Here is a 19,285-nt window from a genome sequence, read left to right as displayed (position 1 = left end):
AATTCTCTTTAAAAAATAATAAAGGGTTCACTTCAATCTACAACGGTTTGTGGGACGCTGCTGTATACAATTGGCTGCCATGTTTCGCCCACAAAATATACGGTCTATTCAATTTATAGTGTATCCAGTGAAGTGCTTTGAGGCATCTCGAAGACCATGATAAGGTGCTATATCAAATGCCCAAATGGGGTGTGTCCCAGACTGCTGTGAATTAACCATAGTACCCACACTCCCAACCCATAAACCTTTAAGGGGTTACTGTGATTTGTGATTGTTAATCACCACATGTAAATACAGTAATTGGCTGAATCCAATGTTCTGACCACATATACTCTGGGGAGGTAGCACATTCCAGTCTTAATGTACCGCCCACTCTCACCAGGCTGGGGACTCATTAGCTGTATTAGGGACCCAGATCAAAGGGCTGTTTGAGGAACGCCCTTCAGCTTGTTCTGTAAATCCTGGCTCACAAGATAAGGACATCTTTGAGACATCTCGATGACGTGATAAGGCACTATATCAAATGCAAGGATTATGATTATTATATTAATATGAAGCTTATTAACAATACCATAAATGACACACACACAGAAACACACACGCACATAACAGCTAGCATGTGTCAATAGAGAGACACCTCCCATAAGAATATAATAATAAGGATAATAATAATAATAATAATAATAATAATAATAATCCTTGCATTTGATATAGCGCTTTTCACGTCGGGAGGACGTCCCAAAGCACTTCACAGAACACACTGTAAAGTGAATTGACTGTATATTTGTGGGCGAACGCGGCAGCCAATTGCGCACAGCAATGTCCCACAAACAGTCGTAGATTGAAACTGACCAATTTAATTATTGTTTTTGGTTTTTTGGAGGGATTATTATTAGGCATGTGAGAGGGGAGAAGGATAATATGAAACGTAAGGATTATTATTATAATAATACCCAGTGGAGTCCTGTAGCTCCGTGGTTAGAGCACTCGCCTGTTCGATTCATGGCAGGGTGAAACTTTGAGCAAGTTTACTTACTCCACACGCCTCTGTTTACCCAACGGTAAGTAGGAATCCGGTTGTTAGTCGATTGGCGGATGACTTTTCCGGGGGTAATAATTCTTTTAAAAAAATTGGTCACTTCAATCCACGACTGTTTGAGAGACTCTGCTGTGCACAACAGTTTCACCCACAAAATATACAGCCACTCCACTTTACAGTATATTTTATGAAGCGCTTCGAAACTTCTCAAAGACGTAATAAGGCGCTATATCAAATACAAGGATTATTATTAGTAGTATTATTATAACAACACTGGCAGTGAATGGTTCTTGCAGCTTATGTCCAGGCTGAAATGCACTCACCAGAGAGTTAAACTCATAGAATTAAACTACTCACGTTTCACGCCTGTCATGGGGTGGGGGGGTGGGGGTGAGCTGTGAGGTGCTCTCTCTCTCTCTCTCTCTCAGCGCTGCCCTTTCTGAGGGAGATGCAGTGTTTTCCAGCTCCTTAAATAACCTCCACACTTATCTCAAGCCACTTGTCGTGACTTCCTGCAGCCGGGAAGCAGTCTGTGCCTCCCGGCGGTGGAGACGGCAGTTTCCCTGGCCAGGCAGGCAGTGGGGAGGGCATTGACTGAGAACAAAAACAACCACTACAACAACAGCAAATTGCATTTATATAACGCCTTAAAAAATATATTTACAATATGATAAAACTCTTAAGTAAAAGATGTGTTTCTACAACATTTAAACTCTATTTTATTCATTACATACACACTCCCAAGGGGAGTCGGTGGGAGAGGGGATAAAATGCCTTCATGGGGTGGGGGCAGCTTTTACATTGTAAAATTCTAGGGGAAAAGTACCGGGTGATATTAGCGATGTTTGGTAAAGTGTTTGGATGTGATTATCACTTCAAACTCATTATTAAATCGCAAGCACATTTCATGCTTTCCATCGCATAGCTGGCCACAGAGGTTTGTGATATGGGAGGTGGCGGACTTCAAAAATGTCCTAAATATTAAGCTACAGCCTTTCCCACCAAAATATAAAGGAAAGGCAGAGAACAATAGTGTCCATTAGCTTGTCCAGCGGAGTCGTGTAGCATAATGGTCAGATCACTCGCCCCGCAAGCGAGGGGACCTGGGCTTTCTTTTCTTCCTCCACACATGTCTCTGTTTACCTAGCAGTAAGTAGGAATCCAACTGTTAGCCGATTGGCAGATCGCTTTCTGAGGGCAATAATCTCTTTTTAAAAAAATTGGTTCCTCAATCCACAACTGTTTGTTGGACACTGCTGCATGCAATTGGCTGCATCCTTTCGCCAGCAAAATATAGTCAATTTACCTTACAGAATATTTTGTGAAGCGCTTTTGTAAAGCGTCTCAATGATTTGATGAGGCACTATATCAAATGCAAGGATTATTATTATTATCTTGATGATGGTGTTTTACATATGAGCTTTAATGATGTGCTGAGGTGAAATTCCACCTCATCTTAACTTGTGAGTATGTTTTGTCTTTAAACTATAAGATCACACGGGGTAGGAGAAAATTTTTAGGTTGAAATTGGTTGTTGTGGGGGTACAAGTGGTGGGGATGCTTTGTATGTTGGAGGGGGCTTTGTTAGAAGTGTTGGCCTCAGAATCCAACTCATACAGAAATATTTATACGCTATGATTTGTTACTTGACAGACACACGTCAAGAACAAGGGTTTTGGGGCACAGCTGCTAATCTTTCCCTTGTTGCTTCCCAGGCCTCCTCACAATTGCCTTTAACCTTCGCGGTGAAGAATAGGAGACTTTATCTGCAGTTTGCTCCAGATTTCGGGGAGGGTGTGACTGCAATTGCAAGAGGAAAGAACCATTTTACTGCTATAAACATCCTCGTGTCTCAAACTGGTTTAAATATCAAGAAAGAGGAAATGCGTCAAAGTAATTAACGTTCAAGTTACAGTTTACAGGAATGTACCCCTCCCGCATCGGTTGCTAATGTTATTGTGTGTTCAGACTCAGCTCAATTCTGCACGACATTGTGGCAGAGGGAGGGATGAGGGGAGCTTGGGGTCAGAGGAGGAAGTGGACATCAGCATCTTGTGCGTCCCCCTGACGTGAAAGGCGCTATATAAATGTAATTTGTTGTTGTTGTTGGATTCGCTATTTCAGTGGTGCATTATCTATGTGGTCTCTGTATGGTAAATAAAGAGGAGTGTGAGGTGGCTCAGTACACTGTCAGATAAATAGGGAGACAGAGAGAGACAAAAACTACAACTTGCATTTATTTCGCGTCCTTCGCACGGGGTAGGGTCCCGGAGTGCTTCACACTGGCGGAGTCTGACAACGATCCACGGGGAGAGGGAGGGGGAAAGTGGCAGTAAGCACCATCAAAAAGAAGGGGTTTCAAGGTGGGGAAGGAGGGGGCAAGACGGAGGGATTGTGAGAGAGCGTTTCGGGGCAAAGTGGTTGAAGGCACGGCCACTGATGGTGGAGTGGATGGCACGAGGGACAAACAGGAGGCTGCAGCCGCCGAGCGGAGGCAGTGAGTGGGTGGTGGAGTGGGTGGGGGGGAAGCAGGTCGGAGAGGTCGGGAGGTGCGAGAGCATGAAGGGATTTGACAACGAATGAGAGGATCTTGAAGTCGATCCGTTTGATGATTGGAAGCCAGCGGAGCCAGGCAAGGGCTGGTGTGATGGACGGATGGATGAACTGATGGGAGACAGACAGATAGTCAGTTAGATGGTAAACAGAACAGAATAATTAAATACATAAGTGATTAAAATCAGGCTCACGCTGCAAATAAGTCATGTTGCATTGTTGGGTGTGTGATCTGGGATCTGTGGTGGGAGATTAGCAACAGAGGTAACAAGTCTCTCGCTGGTCTCCTGCTGTCAGAACAGGGAACCCATGTCTATCACCACACATTAATCAGCTACCCCTGGATGTCTAAGCGCTGAATAATAATAATAATAATCCTTGCATTTGATACAGCACCTTATCACATCTTCGAGACGTCACAATTGACTGTATAGTTTGTGAGCGAAACGGGGCAGACGATTACGAACAGCAGCGTCCCACAAACAGTCGGGGATTGTGTGATCACATTTTTTTTAAGTGTTTATTAACCCGGGGAAAGTGATCCGCCAATCGACTAACAACCGGGTTCCTACTTACTGCTGGGTAAACAGAGGTGTGTGTGTGTGTGTGTGTGGAGTAAGGAAACATTTCGCCCTGTGGGGAATCGAACCCAGGTTCTCTCGCTAGCGAGGCGAGCACTCTCACAATCAAAACCTCACAGGACTCAGCAACATATCATCACATAGGAAGGGAAGAAAGGCTGTGACAGGAGACGGGCAGGGCTGGTTGCTTGGCGTCTATTACAGTCGTTCAATGTACAAACCTATCCCGGCAGCTTTGGGATCTGCCTCTGATCTCGCTAACTGCAGACCCTTTCTCACAGGCTGGTGAAAAGGTACATCTAGCGCTCCCCTGCCGTTTACAGCCAGTATTACAGCACCACCCAATTATTGTACAGAAGTAGTCAGACCTGTTGAAGAAACCGCCTCTATTCAGCAACCACCTGCTGTCAACAGCCACTCTGCAGCAGTCCTGACTGTTCTTCCACAGTAAATCACCTCTATTCAGCAACCACTTGTCTAATGCAGTCAGCAGCCACTCTTTTTTTTAGCCCTGTGAGTGTGTGCAGTGACCAGTTCTAAGTGAATTTTAAATTTAAAATTAAATTGTATTAAATTTAGGGACTCTGCTGTGCGGAATTGGCTGCCACAAAATACAGAGTCAATCCAATTTACAAATATCCAAATATATGCAATGTCAAATGCAAGTATTATTATTATTATAACTCACTGGTAACACCTTATTAATTTCCACCAGCCCACGTATAGACTCCCGCTAGACTCCTAGCACATTTACCAACGCTCACGTTATAAACTCACAGCTTCCCATCTCACTGGTGAGGCGGTGTTGGTAAAGTCTACTCGCTGTGTGTGGAAATGTTTGGCTCATGGAATTTTTTAAAGTTTCCAGCCCAGTCAGTGATCCAACAAACCCTTACTCAAAGACCGTAATTACATGAAGGCCACTTTGGTCGAGTCTCTGTGTGGTTGCTGAAAACAGGCTTGATTGTATTTACACAGATCTAAGTGCAGTGAAAGACTTCACAGTTGGTATTTCACTGCCGCCTACTATCCAAATGAAAGTATAACCTTTTATTGATCTTCTCTAATCCAAAGCTCTCACATGGAATTCACTTCAATTTTAATTTAATTTCAAAATTAAATTGTATTAAATTTAGGGACACTGCTGTGCACAATTGACTGCCACAAAATACACAGTCAATCCATGTGCAATCCCAAGTACCAGGTGAGCCAGAGAGATCGCTTGCACCTTCTCAAATGGTAGGTTTAGTAACGACCTGATTTTGTTTTCTGTTATTAGACAGTGATCAGATTTGGTACAATCATATATCTTAGTCGAGTTTCCTTATGCCTCTGGTTACCTAGCAGTAAGTAATCAATTGGCAGATCGCTTTCCGGGGATAATAATCCCCTCCAAAATTAATATCAGTGATTTGCTCATTCAATCCACAACTGTTTGTGGGACACTGCTGTGCGCAATTGGCTGCCCCGTTTCTCCCACAAAATACAGTTAATTCACTTTACAGTATATCAGAAGGATGTCTGAAAGTGCTTCACAGGATTTACTGTGAAATGGAGTGACTGTGTATATGCCGGCAAATGCGGCAGCACAATTGCGCACGAGCAAAATGCCACAAACAGCAATGAAACAGGTGATCAATTTTATTTGGGGGATTGTTGGCCAGAACACCATGGGAAACTCCCTTCTCTTTTCAAATAGCGCCCTGGGAGGGGCAGATGGTACCTTGGGTCACCTCGACAGGTGGGATGTCTCATTCGAAATACGTCACCTCCAACAAAACAGTACACCCCCAGTACTGCGTTGGATGTCAGCATAGACTGTATGCTGAGTCAGAGGTGGGAGTGCTACTAACTGAGCCAGGTTGACAGATAAATAATAAATAAATAAATAATCCTTGCATTTGATATAGCGCTTTTTCACGTCGGGAGGACGTCCCAAAGCGCTTCACAGAATATACTGTAAAGTGAGTTGACTGTATATTTGTGGGCGAACGCGGCAGCCAATTGCGCACAGCAATGTCCCACAAACAGTCATAGATTGAAAATGACCAATTTAATTATTGTTTTTTTTNGTTTTTTGGAGGGATTATTATTAGGCTCTGTGTGGAGTAAGGAAACTTGCCCAAGGTTTCGCCCTGCCTGGAATTGAACTTGTATATATGTAGTATGTAGTATGTAGTATTAATATGTAGTATGAATATGTAGTAATCACAAATCTCTATGTGTAATGATCTGATTTGCTGTGTTATCACCAGTTGTGATCTCATTGTGAAGGTCCGAGAAGATGAGCTGGAAACACGGTATTCAGGTCCTATGGCTTGTGCTTCCCCTCTCACTGACTGGTAAGGAAACACATTGCATCTGTTTGATTTCTGTTGGTGTTAAATTGCTGAAGGTAAAGGGAGAGCTGCTGAAAGCAGTGGCTGGGAGTGAGTGTGATTCACACACTGACTGCTGCTAATCTTAATAATAATAATAATAATAATAATCCTTGCATTTGGTATTGCCCTATTTCTTTAAATAATAATAATTTGGTCACTCAATCCATGACTGTTTGAGGGACGCTGCTGTGTGCAATCGGCTGCCGCTTTCTTCGCCCACAAAACATACAGTCAATTCACTTTATTCAATATTCTGTGAAACGCTTTGAGACTTCTCAAAGATGTGATGAGTCTCTATATCAAATGAATGGATTATTATTATTATTTATTGTGTGTTTGAAATGTCTCAAAGAGTTTCCCAGAATAAAGCTAATTGACTGTGTATTTTGTGGGCAAATGTTCCAGTAAATGAGAAAAGGAGTCTTGGAAGACTGAGGTGGATAGATATTTGTTAGGTAAGGGGATCAAGGGATATGGGGAAAAGGCGGGTAAGTGGAGTTGAGGAACAGTACAGCCATGATCAAATAGAATGGCAGAACAGGCTCGAGGGGCTGAATGACCTCCTCCTGCTCCTATGCTAAGTTGTTGAAATCTACTTTTCGAGTTCAGAAAGCAATCGGTGAGACTAATGATGATCTTTATAAGAAGAGGAATATACATTGAGGACTTTATACAGAGTGCTGTTAACTGAAGCTATGATTTTGAGGTTTGGGCAGCCAATCTTCAGAAGCTGACGCACGAGGTTAATACCTGCGATGAAGTGGTTTAGCTGTGTTGAGAGGCTGTTTAGACTTAGGTTATATTCCTCAGAGCTGAGGAGGTTTAAAGGCGGAATCTGATTGAGGTGTTCATCACAGTGAAGGGAATTGTCATGTTGAAAACTTGTGGAAAACTCTTCCCTCTGGTAAAACAAAGGGACACAAGATCTCAAATTATAGTTAACCTGATTACAACTGAGATCAGTAAACATTTCTTCATGGAGTATTTTGAGAATATAGTATCGAAACATCTCAAAGCGTTTCTTACTGTGAAGTGCAGGTTCCCTTCTCTTTTCGAGTAGAGCCACGGGATTTTTACTGTCACATAAACAGGACCTTGGTTTAATGTCTCATGGGAAGGACAGCACCTGTGACAATGCAGTGCTCCCCCAACACTATCCTGGAGTGTCAGCCTAGATTGTGAGCTCAGTCCTGATATGAAGTTTGGACCCACAACTTCAGATTTAGAGCCACAGTGGGACTAACTGAACCCAGTTGACACCTCTGTCTGTAACAGAGAACTATTTACAAGCTTCAGATGAATTTACAGCCAATGTCTCCAACCTTTTAGCCTGTGAGAGAGCACCTGATGGGCTAACCTGACCTGACAGTTTGAGAGATTTGCTGCCAAGTTTCTTGAAGAATTATTATATCTCACAGGTTCCCTCATGTCAATTGTCAGTTTATTTGAGGTGGTAAAAAGTGTGACCAATACTTTATGTCAGAACTAACTGATATGTCAGTGAGTGTCCATTGACAGAGTTTGTCTGAGTCAGTGACTGAAAATCCTAACTGTATCCATTGTTTGTTATTAAACAGAGAGATTCACAGTCAGTGGCCCGGCCCTCCCTGTCTCAGCCATTGCTGGTTCGGATGTTGTCGTGGACTGTAAGTGTTCCACAGACCTGCCACGAGAGGGTGTGGAGGTGAGATGGTTCAGGACAAGTTTCGACTCCTCTGTGCACTTATACAAGGAGGGACGTGATCATCTGGAGAATCAGGATAAAAACTACAGACACAGAACACAACTGTTTGTAGAGGAGTTTATCAATGGCAATGTGTCTCTCAGATTGGAAGATGTGCGGGGGACAGATAACGGAGAGTACACATGCTTCATTGACTACGCTGGATGGTATGAAGAGGCAGTGATACAATTGCAGGTTCTGGGTAATTGATGTTTACCTCTTTTTATTTTATAACATATTTGTAAATGTTCTCATTATTATGATGAACATATAACAAATCAGAAACAAGATAAACCTACATTCGTATTTTTTCAAACTGTTACAAAGATGCCTTCAGTAAAGTCTGAAATGCTCTTTAATGTCCCGGGTATAAAATAGTAGCTTCACGTCTTCTGTCTCTTCCAGGCCTTGGCAGTCGGCCTTGGATTCAAGTTGATGGGCAGCACAGTGATGGTGTGAGGCTGCTGTGTGAATCCAGTGGATGGTTCCCAGCACCAGAGGTTCTATGGTTTGATGATGAGGGAAACAACTTAACAACACACAGTAACTGGACAGTCAGAGAGGATTCTAAAGATCTCTTCAATGATAACAGTCTAATAGAAATAATCCATTCAACCAACAAGATCAGGTGTCTCATTCACAATTCTGAAAATAAGCAAGAAGTAAAACTTCAAATCTCAGGTCAGTAAATATATTGAAATATTAATGATAGTCTGGTAAATATGATGCAGATTTGTGGAACATGTTAAGTAAAAATAAGATTAGTCTAGAAGGTGGGGCCCATCTGATCTCATCCTTTCAAAACTCACCATCTTCCCATTACAATACCAAACTGAAATCAATTCTGAAATGACCTCAGCACTCTCGCTCACCCACCCTTCCTGCTAACCTATTCAAGCTGCTGATTACCTTCTCTATGAATAAATTCTTCATAACTCACAGCCAACATTGCTACAATGGAGTCCTGTAGCTCAGTGGTCACAGCACTCTCCTTGCAAACGAGAGGACCCGGGTTTGATTCCTTGCTGGGTGAAACTTCGGTCAACTTTCCCTACTTCACAGTGCTCTATTTACTTAGCAGAAAGTAGGAACCCGGTTGTTAGTGGATTGGCAGATCGCTTTCCCGGGGGTAATAAGTCTTTCAACAATAAAAATAAAAATTCGGTCACATAATCCACAACTGTTTGTGGGACACCACAGTACGTAATTGGCTGCCGCGTTTCACCCACAAAATATACAGTCAATTCACTTCACAATATATTCTATGAATTGCTTTGAGGCGTCCTGATGACATTGTAAGGCACTATATCATATGCAAGCATTATTGTTATTTTATTATAAATGTTGCCTGATCCACCTCACAGTGAAGGGAAGGCTCCAAGTTAAGAGCTGAGAAGTAATTGGATATAGTTATAGGGCATCCACACAGAGGCAGCAGGAGAAGAGGACACAGGTTCAACCTTCTGAAGGTCGGGTTTAAGACAGAAGTATAGATTGGGGTCATCTTCCAATTATTTGCTTCTATTAATTTTTCCCATGAATTTTCCATTCACTGATCTTAGGTTCATGGCTTTGTCATCACTGGTATGTTTGACAGCACATTGTGAGTGACCGTCTCCTTTGATTGCCACCAAAACGTGCTCACCAAAACATGGAGTCTTGTAGCTCAGTGGTTAGAGCGCTCGCTTCACAAGCGAGACACTCGGGTTTGATTCCCGGCAGGGCAAAACCTTGGGCAAGTTTTCTTACACCAGATGCCTGATAATAATCCCTCAAGAAAAAAAACAGTAATAAAATTGGTCACTTCAAACCACAACTGTTTGTGGGACACTGCTGTGTGCAATTGGCTGCCGCATTTTGCCCACAAATGTAGTCAATTCATTTTACAGTATATTCTGTGAAGCACTTTGAGACATCTAGAAGACGTAAAATACATTCACTATCTTCTACTCAGGCTTCTCTTCATTATGCTTTCGGTCCCTTTGGATTTAACTTGTTCCCCGATTACCCTCTTGTTGCTATAATATTGAAAGAATGTCTTGGGATTCTGTTTTACATTTGTTCCAATGTCCCTTTCCACTTCTTTTTGGGGTCACTAATTTGTTTTACTTGACAATAAAAGTTAGAGGTTGCTCCAAAAATCACATTTGTAAACTGAAGTAAAATAGATATTAGGAATGATTTCCTTTCCTCTGATATGGTAATTCTCTTTCAGAAATGCTGCCATTTACCCTCTTCTCAAAAATCTTCCACTGAACTCCTCACAAACTGTGAAGTTGCCCCACTTCCAACCTGCCCTTCCTCTGCAAGATGCTGGAATGAGTTCCATTCCTGCCTCTCCCATCATTTGCTGTAGAAATCTCTCCAAACTGGCTTCCTCCCTGCTCACAGCACCAAGACAGCCCTGGTCAAAGTCACAGGTGATGTTTTTTCTGTCTGTGACCAGGGCTCCCTGTGTCGCCTTGTCCTGCTCTGTCTCTCTGTCATCTTTTACAGTTGACCACTTCTCCTCCTTGATTCACCTCAGAGCCATCATACTTTGCTGGTTTTACTCCTGTCGGTTCTGCATCTCCACTTTATTGTATCCAATGGCTTCTCCTCCTGCCCAGTATGTTCACAGATTGCATTCCTCAGAGCTCTATCTTTGTTCCTCACCTTTTCCGTATCCACACTTTCACCCTTGGAGTCTCGCTCTCAGGGACTGGGCTAACGAGACGGCCACAAATAATGCATTTTAGTCTGACATTCTGTTACCAAGCAATTCACCTTGGAGCCACTTCAGCTCCAAGACCCCATCTCCCTCCTCAGTAAAAGTACATTAATTAAGCCTGTGACATCTACTGAGCTATCGTATGTAACACAGTCATATGGGGGTTTATAAAGGTATTTGCTGTTTGATATGAGAATAGATGTTTAAATGTCTATTTACATTTCTTGACAGATGAGTTCTTTCCCAAAGTGCCATTGGGTTTGGTGGTTTCCTCACTGGATAGGGAAGGACAACATTAAAGGGAATTCTAAAATATTTTACAAACATATCAAGAAAAAAAGGCTAGTCAAAGGTAGTGTGGGGCCAATTAAGGACCAAGGCGGAAATCTTATTGTGGAGGCAGATGGCATGGCTGATGTGTTGAATGAATACTTTGCATCTGTCTTCACAAAATAAGTGGATGCACCCAATGCCGCAGTATCGGAGGAGAGGGTAGAGGAATGGATAGGATAAGTATAAACAAAAAGAAAAATTTTCAATCTTCGTTGGAACAGGGGTGGTGCCAAAGGACTGGAGAGTGGCCAATGTGACTCCCCTGTACAAAAAGGGACAGAAGAACAAACCTGGGAACTACAGGCCAGTCAGCCTCACAACAGTAGTGGGGAAACTCCTGGAGACTATAATCCGGGACAGAATAAATCCTCACTTAGAAGAATATGGGTTAATTAGGGACAGCCAACACGGATTTGTTAAAGGTAAATCTTGTCTAACAAATCTAATAGAATTTTTCAATGAGGTAACAGTGAGGGTGGGTAAAGGTAGTGCAGTTGATGTAGTTTATATGGACTTTCAAAAGGCATTTGACAAAGTGCCACATGAAAGACTTGTAAGAAAGATATAAAGCCACGGGGACAGTGGCAGTATGGATCCAGAACTGGCTGGAAGACAGAAAGCAGAGAGTTGTGGTGAACGGCTGCTTTTCTGACTGGAGGGAAGTGTACAGTGGCGTCCCCAGGGATCGGTATTAGGACCACTGCTCTTCTTGCTTAACTAATCTTTTAGAGTTTTTTGAAGATGTATCTAGCAGGTTAGATAGGGTGGATCCAGTAGACGTAGTATATTTAGATTTTAAAAAGGCATTTAACAAAGTGCCACACAAAAGGGACCTTGATTATGAGGAAAGGCTGGAGAGGTTAGGATTATTCTCATTGGAGCAGAGAAGGTTACGAGGAGACCTAATAGAGGTCTTTAAAATCATGAGGGGATTTGATAGGTTAGAAAGGGAAAAACTGTTTCCACTGGTGGGTGTGTCGGTGACTCAAGATCACAGATCCAAAATAGTCTCTAAAAGAAGCCGAGGGGAGGTGAGAAGAAATCTTTTCACACAGCGAGTTGTTCAAATCTGGAACGTATTGCCTGAAAGGGCGGTCGAGGCCAATTCAATAACTACTTTTAAAAATGTGGTGGACGTGTATTTGAGGAGTACGGATCTGTAGGGTTATGGGAAAAGGGCTGGGGAGTGGGATTGACATTACATTGCTCTTTTCAAAGAGCTGGCACAAACTCGATAGGCCAAATGGCCTCTTTTTGTCCTTCAAACATCCTGTAATTGTGTTGAGCTGCACTTTGTTTAGTTTCTAACTGTTAATGTTGTAAACATGTAGACTGCCCATTAAATAATACTGAATTCAGGAGCGGTTTCTAACAGATTTGTTTTGTATCCTCCAGATCTTGAGAAGAGTGGGTAAATCATCAAAATAAAATAACAATTTCACATTGTGATTAATCTGAGTCACAAGCTTCACACAAAGCAGACATTAGCAGCTAAATTACTTCTGTTTGCCAACAAAATACACTCTCCAGTAAATCCTGTGAAATGCTTATGAGGAGCCAAATAAAATTCAAGGATTATTATTATAGGACAAAAACAAATAGCACTTAATATAGCACCCTCCATGCAGTGTAGCATCTCAGAATGCTTTAAAAGTGGCAGAGCCTGACTGAGCCGGGGTGGTGTGGGTGGGCTTGGAGGTGACCAAAAGCATGGTCGCAAAGGAAGGTTTTCAGGCGTGACTTGCAAAAGGGGAGGGGGCAAGGCGGAGGGATTGAGGGAGAGTGTTCCAGAGATTAGGGGTGTAGTGGCTAAATGCACGATCTCCAATGGTGGAGGGGAAGTAGACAGGGAAGTAGACAGGTATGTGAGTGATAGAGGCTTGAAAGGATTTAGTGATAGGGCAGGGCAGCTGTTGGATGAACACCTCGCTCTGAGACCCCATGGAGCCTCGATGGTGAATGGCCTCCTTCTGGATTGTAAATTTCAATGATTCTATTCCATTAATTATTGCAGGCGGTTTAACACCAACCATTGTCACAGACACCCACACACACACCCTGACATCCCATCCACACACCCTCACGTCATTCCAAAACACACTATCACATTGCCCCCTGCACACACACCCTCACACTCTCCCTCAGAGACACACCTGACATCCCCGCTCACACACATTTGCAACCCACCCAAACTCACTCACTCAAATGCACCCACACACATACCCTAACAATACCCCCCACAGACACATTCACATCCACCCCATAGAAACACACTCACATACCCCAAACACATCCTCATAATCCCCTATACACACTCACATCCCGCCAACACACCCTCACATCCCAACCCCCGCAAATACCCTTACATCCCCTGCCCACACATCCTCACATACATACACCACCCACACAGACTGTCAGCCTATGTGCTGAATTCTGCTCCCAGGAGTTGTTATTCTTTTACACAAAGGCTTCTCTCCCGGTGACGACGCTGAAGATCATCTTATTTGGAATCTTATTTAAATGGAATCTATAAATGGAATCGTGTTGTTATTTATAATTGTAAATGTGTCTGACATTAATGGTCTGATTCTCCTTCCAGTTACAGTCACTCTGGATCCTGACACAGCCCATCCCCGGCTCATCCTGTCTGAGGACAGGACCAGTGTGAGATACGGAAACAAACAGCAGCCGCTCCCTGACTCCCCGAAGAGGTTTATCCTGGGATTGTCCTGGGATCTGAGGGCTTCACATCAGGGAGACATTACTGGGAGGTGCAGGTGGGCAACAAGAGAAGGTGGATTGTGGGATTGGCCAGAGAGTCGGTCAACAGGAAACAACCAATCAGATGGTCACCAGAGGATGGGGTCGGGGGGCTGAGGCTGTGGAACGGGGTTTGTTATGCACAGTTGTTACCTCCCACCCGTCAGCCCCTGACAGTGGGACCCGGGAAGGTCGGGGTTTACCTGGACTATGAGGGGGGACAGGTGTCATTTTACAACGCTGACAACATGTCTCATCTCCACACTTTCACCCAAACTTTCACTGAGAAACTTTATCCTCTTTTACATCCCATGTTTGATTCTGAGCCTCTGACAATCTGCCGGTGACAGGTTAATGAGGAGGAAAATGTGACTGTTATTTCCATTAGGTTTGGATGGTGCCGAGTGTTTGATTCTGTGCTGTTGCTCCAGTTTTGAGCTGAGATTGTGATGGGAAGTGAAGAGCGGGGCTGAGTGGGGTCTCCCTGGGAGACGTCAGCTCCACATTGTATCCTGTGCCGGGAAAGCCATCTGTGGCCATCGTCACTGAGCAGCCACAACACGGCAACTGCACATTCCAGCATCAATACAGTAAACCCCACTAACAGGACTCCGGGTATCCTGGATTCACAAACCAGCCGGACTGAGTCTGACACCAAAATAGATATCTTTAAAATTTTCGATGGTCTTCGCTGTGTAACCTCCCACAGGCTCAGCTCTCCTCTCACACTCAGCCGCCTCACCATCCCCACTGGCCTTCACAGGGGCCGGGGATACCCACTGTCACTCAGATTGTTTGAATCACTTATACACTATCTTCTGTTCCTGGGATTCAAACAATTACAATTTATTGGCGTTTTACAATAAAGCAGTAAATGCCGGGACCGACATTGTAATGACACTCAGCTGGAAATTCCGGCTCTCCAGACGGGATCTCCCCCATTGGTCCGGCCTCGAGCCGGGGGTTCAGTGTAATGAGCCACTGTAGCCGCCAGACAGCACAATCAGCACCAGCACCGCAACAGCTCGTCTGGATTAACATCATTCAGAGCATCAGAGGAACCTGACACCCAATGTGTGGGAGCAAAACGTGACCCATCTTTGTAAAGCTCATCGCCAGCTCGTCTCTGTGCTCGTGTTGGGAGAATCTGACTTGCCATCCAGTGTGTGAGCTCACACGCTCTGAGACAGGGATATATATCGCTGATATCTTTCTCTCCAGCAATGCCCAGTCTCACAGTCGGGGCTGCGCTCAGAATCTCACTGAAATCTCCCAAATCACTTTTACATCTATAAACAAGGTGACATGTTGTTCCCCAGTGAGCAGCCGCGTCTCACTGTGTATAAACAATGTATATTTTCAGTGTCATCTTTTATACTCTGTAATATTTCTCATTCACTAACAGTCACCCAAGAAGCTGCATCATTAACCTTCATTAAACCGAGGTCACGTCTGTGTCTGTTCAAGTGGATATTAATATCCAACGTATTGTCATTCACTTGCAAAATACTGCCTCAATTTACAATAAATCATGTTATGCCATTATTTTAAGTCCAATCATTATACACAGTCTACACACATCGCTAATCCTCAACCCCTGACACACCCTGAGATGTCTTAACCCACTCTCCCCCTTCCTGTACAGAGACCACACAGATAACACAGCGCTGAGACACCGAATGCCCAACTCCTCCTCTGACCCTCATTACTCTCTGCTCCAGTGTTTGTTTCTGATCCGGTTGTTGCTTCTCTACAGCCTCACCGACTGCTCCATGTTTGGGGTTTGCTGAGAGGTCTCAAAACGCTTCAGAGAACATACTGTAATGAGTAGTGACTGCGTGTTCTGTGGGTGAAATGCTGCAGCCAAGTGTGCACAGCAGTATCCCACAAACAGTGGTGGATTCAGTGACCAAATTAATTTTTGTGAGAGATTATTACCCCTGAAAAGCAATCCACCAATCAACTATCAACCAGGTTCCTACTTACTGCTTGGAAAACAGAGGTGTGTGGAATAAGGAAACTTGCCTAAGGTTTCACCCCACCCAGCAATCTCTCACTTGTGGAGTCCTGTAGCTCAGTGGGTAGAGCACTCGCTTTGCAAGTGAGAGACCTGAGTTCAATTCCAGGCAGAGGGCGAGACCTTGGGCAAGTTTCCTTACTCCACACAGAGCCTAATAATAATCCCTCCAAAACCAAAAACAATAATAAATTGGTCATTTTCAATCTACGACTGTTTGTGGGACATTGCTGTGCGCAATTGGCTGCCGCGTTCGCCCACAAATGTAGTCAATTCACTTTACAGTGTGTTCTGTGAAGCGCTTTGGGACGTCCTCCCGACGTGAAAAGCACTATATCAAATGCAAGGATTATTATATTATTATTATTATTTGTGGGACATTGCTGTGCGCAATTGGCTGCCGCGTTCGCCCATAAATATACAGTCAATTCACTTTACAGTGTGTTCTGTGAAGCGCTTTGGGACGTCCTCCCGACGTGAAAAGCGCTATATCAAATGCAAGGATTATTATTATTATTATTATTATTTAGTGAAGCGCTTTGGGACGTCCTCCCGACGTGAAAAGCGCTATATCAAATGCAAGGATTATTATTATTATTGTGAGGCGAGTGCTCTAAACACAGCTGTAGGACTCTGTTGTTTTTAAGAGGAAGTTGGATCCCCTAAACCTATCCCCAAACCCTCCCCTTTATGGGGATTTCAGGCTGGTTAACAACACACGGGATGAGCACACGTGTTTGGGACGCTCCCTTTAAGTATAGTCAGGAGACCTTCGCATGAGGGAGAGGAGAATTGAATGGAATGGGAGGGAGTAAGGAATGGGTGGAGACTGATGTGGAGTATAAACACCGCCAACGACTGGTTTGACTGTTTCTGTGCTGTACATTCTTTGTAAATCTGTACGTTCCTTCAATCAAGTGTAACTCGATGCCCAGCCCCTGAGATGGCCGACTGAGGCTTTCCCCAAACAACTGGAGACAGAAACATTCACAAACAGTGTGAATTACACTCAGACACGGGAATGGCAATTTGTGTCTCCACCTTTTGGGAATATGGTGAATTTGCCCCATGTTGATGCTGTGTTTGCAGAGACTGATCATTAATCCTGACACTCAGTCTATTCAGTCTGTGTCACAGCCCGTCAGCAAGTCTCCACTATTCATACTCAGACAAAAGCAGACTGAGACACACTGTCACCCACACTATATACATTGAATTTATTATATCAAGACTCAAGTTCGCCTCCACAAGATGCAGATCATCCAGAAACACAACAGGCTCCGTAATCCTATCAGCCCCACCCTCACTTAATTTCACTGGCTTCCCATCCCCCAGAGGACAAAAATCCTCATCCTCTCCGTCAAGGCCCTCCACGGCCTTGCCCCATCCTACCTCTGTGACCTGCTGACCCATTACCAGCGAATCTGAGCAGAGAAGAAGCACAAAGGCTGTGACAGGACAGTGGAGCCGTCACCGCCCCTCACACAGACTCACACACACACACAGCGGGAACGGGAGGCAGTGGCTCCGGACACGGCTCTGGGCCTGAGAGCCGCGGTCTGACCACCTGCCACAGGCGGGAAGTGTGTGAAGGGACACAGTGGCCGCCACACACAGCGGGTCCTGGGGGTCACTGGTTTACCGCACACACCACACAAGTGCGGGAAGGGCGGACAGTGCTCGAGGAGCGAGTCCCGGCAGCTGCTGTCTTACCTCCCGCAGGAAGAGCTTCACACGAGGAGGAGGAGATGGCGTCGGTTATCTGTGGTGACGATCGGATGTCAATAGTGTCAATAGTATTTGAAGATTATTTGAGTTTGAGTTATAAAAGGAAATGTTATTGAACAGTGAACAGATAGAGAGATGGTGTGGATATGTTTAATCCACAAAATTCAATAGAATTTAATACAATTTAATATAATTTGAAGATATCGCTGAAGCTCAAGGTAAATGTTCGTCAAATAAACAAAAGTTGGTGTGAGAGAGAGAGAGAGTGTGTCTCTGTGGGGGCTGTGGTGACTATAGTGTTTATAATAATACTTGAATTTGATACAGCGCCTTATCACATCTTCAAGACGTCTCAAAGCGCTTCATAGAATATACAGTAAAGTGAATTAACTGTATATTTAGTGCGCAAACCCAGCAGCCAATCATGCACAGAAGCATCCCACAAACCATTGTAGATTGAAGTGACCAATTTTTAAAAAAAATACATTATTACCCCCGGTAATTTGCTTTGAATCCCAACTTTCCTTCCTCCCCCACATTCAGTCCCTGACCGGAACCACCTTCTGAAACCCTTGTGCATGTGTTTGTCACCTCCCACTGGATTATTCAAGCACACTGCTCGCTGGTCCCCCCAGCTCCACAATTCATAAGATCAGCTCATTCAAAACTCTGCTGCCCGCATACTGACATGGACCAAACATCTCAACACTTCTGGCCAGGCTCCATTGGCTCCCATCACTGTACGGATTGACGTCAAGATCCTCACACTTGTGTTCAAATCCCTTCACTCGCTGGCACCTCCCTACCTCTCCGATCACCTCACTCCCTACTCCACCACCTGGCTTCTCCGCTCGACTGGCACCGGCCTCCTACTTGTCCCTCGCACCCTCTGTCCCACCATCAGAAGTCGTGCTTTCAGCCACTATGCCCCAAAACTCTGGAATGCTCTCCCTCAATCCCTCCGCCTCTCCATCTTTCAAGTTCCGCCTGAAAACTTTCCTCTTTGATGGTGCTTACGGCCACCTCCCCCCAGCTCGGAGTCAGGCTCCACCTCTGTTACGTCTTCTGAGATGCTACCCTGCATGAAGGGCACAGTGTAAGTGCAAGTTGTTGTTGTTAATGTTAATCTGATGATTGACTGAATCATTTTATAAAAAGTATAACTAGTCCCCAATAGGGAAGTGTCCATGTGGAAAGTAGAGATAGGGATTTTTTGGTTTCTTTTCCTCGTTCTACACTATCTCAGTTTGTTATCTTCTCGCCCGGTCTCCTTGCCCACACTGGAATGAACTTTGCCTTATTTACACATCAATCTCTTCACAATTCAATCCTGGACTTTATTCACAATCCCAACTCCAAAGGTGAAGACACATCGATTAGAGAGTGAAGTGAGCTTTGTCACAGGGTAGGTTGCAGACACCACAGACACCCTGAGACTGTGAGAAGAGTTAGAACTGGGG

General features: G+C 44.2%; 2 protein-coding genes across 3 annotated transcripts in view; one reads left to right on the top strand and one right to left on the bottom strand.

Annotated features, from left to right (window-relative positions):
- Nucleotides 1-1,420, bottom strand: part of egfl7 (EGF-like-domain, multiple 7) — a 38,837-nt gene extending 37,417 nt beyond the window's left edge. For both annotated transcript variants that reach the window (XM_042344839.1, XM_042344841.1), the window contains exon 1: nt 1,397-1,420. The gene's annotated coding sequence lies outside the window, so the exon portion shown is untranslated. The remainder of the gene's footprint in view (nt 1-1,396) is intronic.
- Nucleotides 1,421-6,451: 5,031 nt separating this feature from the next.
- On the top strand, nt 6,452-11,286 carry LOC121851167 (butyrophilin-like protein 8). Its single transcript, XM_042344772.1, has 4 exons — nt 6,452-6,515; nt 8,132-8,479; nt 8,683-8,958; nt 11,219-11,286. The coding sequence occupies exons 1-4, from the start codon at nt 6,458-6,460 to the stop codon at nt 11,284-11,286; spliced, it is 750 nt and encodes a 249-aa protein (XP_042200706.1). The 5' UTR covers nt 6,452-6,457.
- The last annotated feature ends 7,999 nt before the right edge of the window (nt 11,287-19,285 follow it).

The sequence above is a fragment of the Callorhinchus milii genome, unplaced genomic scaffold, assembly GCF_018977255.1.
Source record: "Callorhinchus milii isolate IMCB2004 unplaced genomic scaffold, IMCB_Cmil_1.0 Scaffold30, whole genome shotgun sequence".
Taxonomy (NCBI): Eukaryota; Metazoa; Chordata; class Chondrichthyes; order Chimaeriformes; family Callorhinchidae; genus Callorhinchus; species Callorhinchus milii.
This window is presented reverse-complemented; position numbering and strand designations above follow the sequence as displayed.

Bases quoted from the DNA above. Each gene is read 5' to 3' on its own strand.
- LOC121851167 (XM_042344772.1), top strand. From the start codon at position 6,458: ATGAGCTGGAAACACGGTATTCAGGTCCTATGGCTTGTGCTTCCCCTC. The intron at 6,516-8,131 runs GTAAGGAAACAC...GTTATTAAACAG, and splicing joins GCTTCCCCTCTCACTGACTG to AGAGATTCACAGTCAGTGGC. The intron at 8,959-11,218 runs GTCAGTAAATAT...ATTTCTTGACAG, and splicing joins AGTAAAACTTCAAATCTCAG to ATGAGTTCTTTCCCAAAGTG.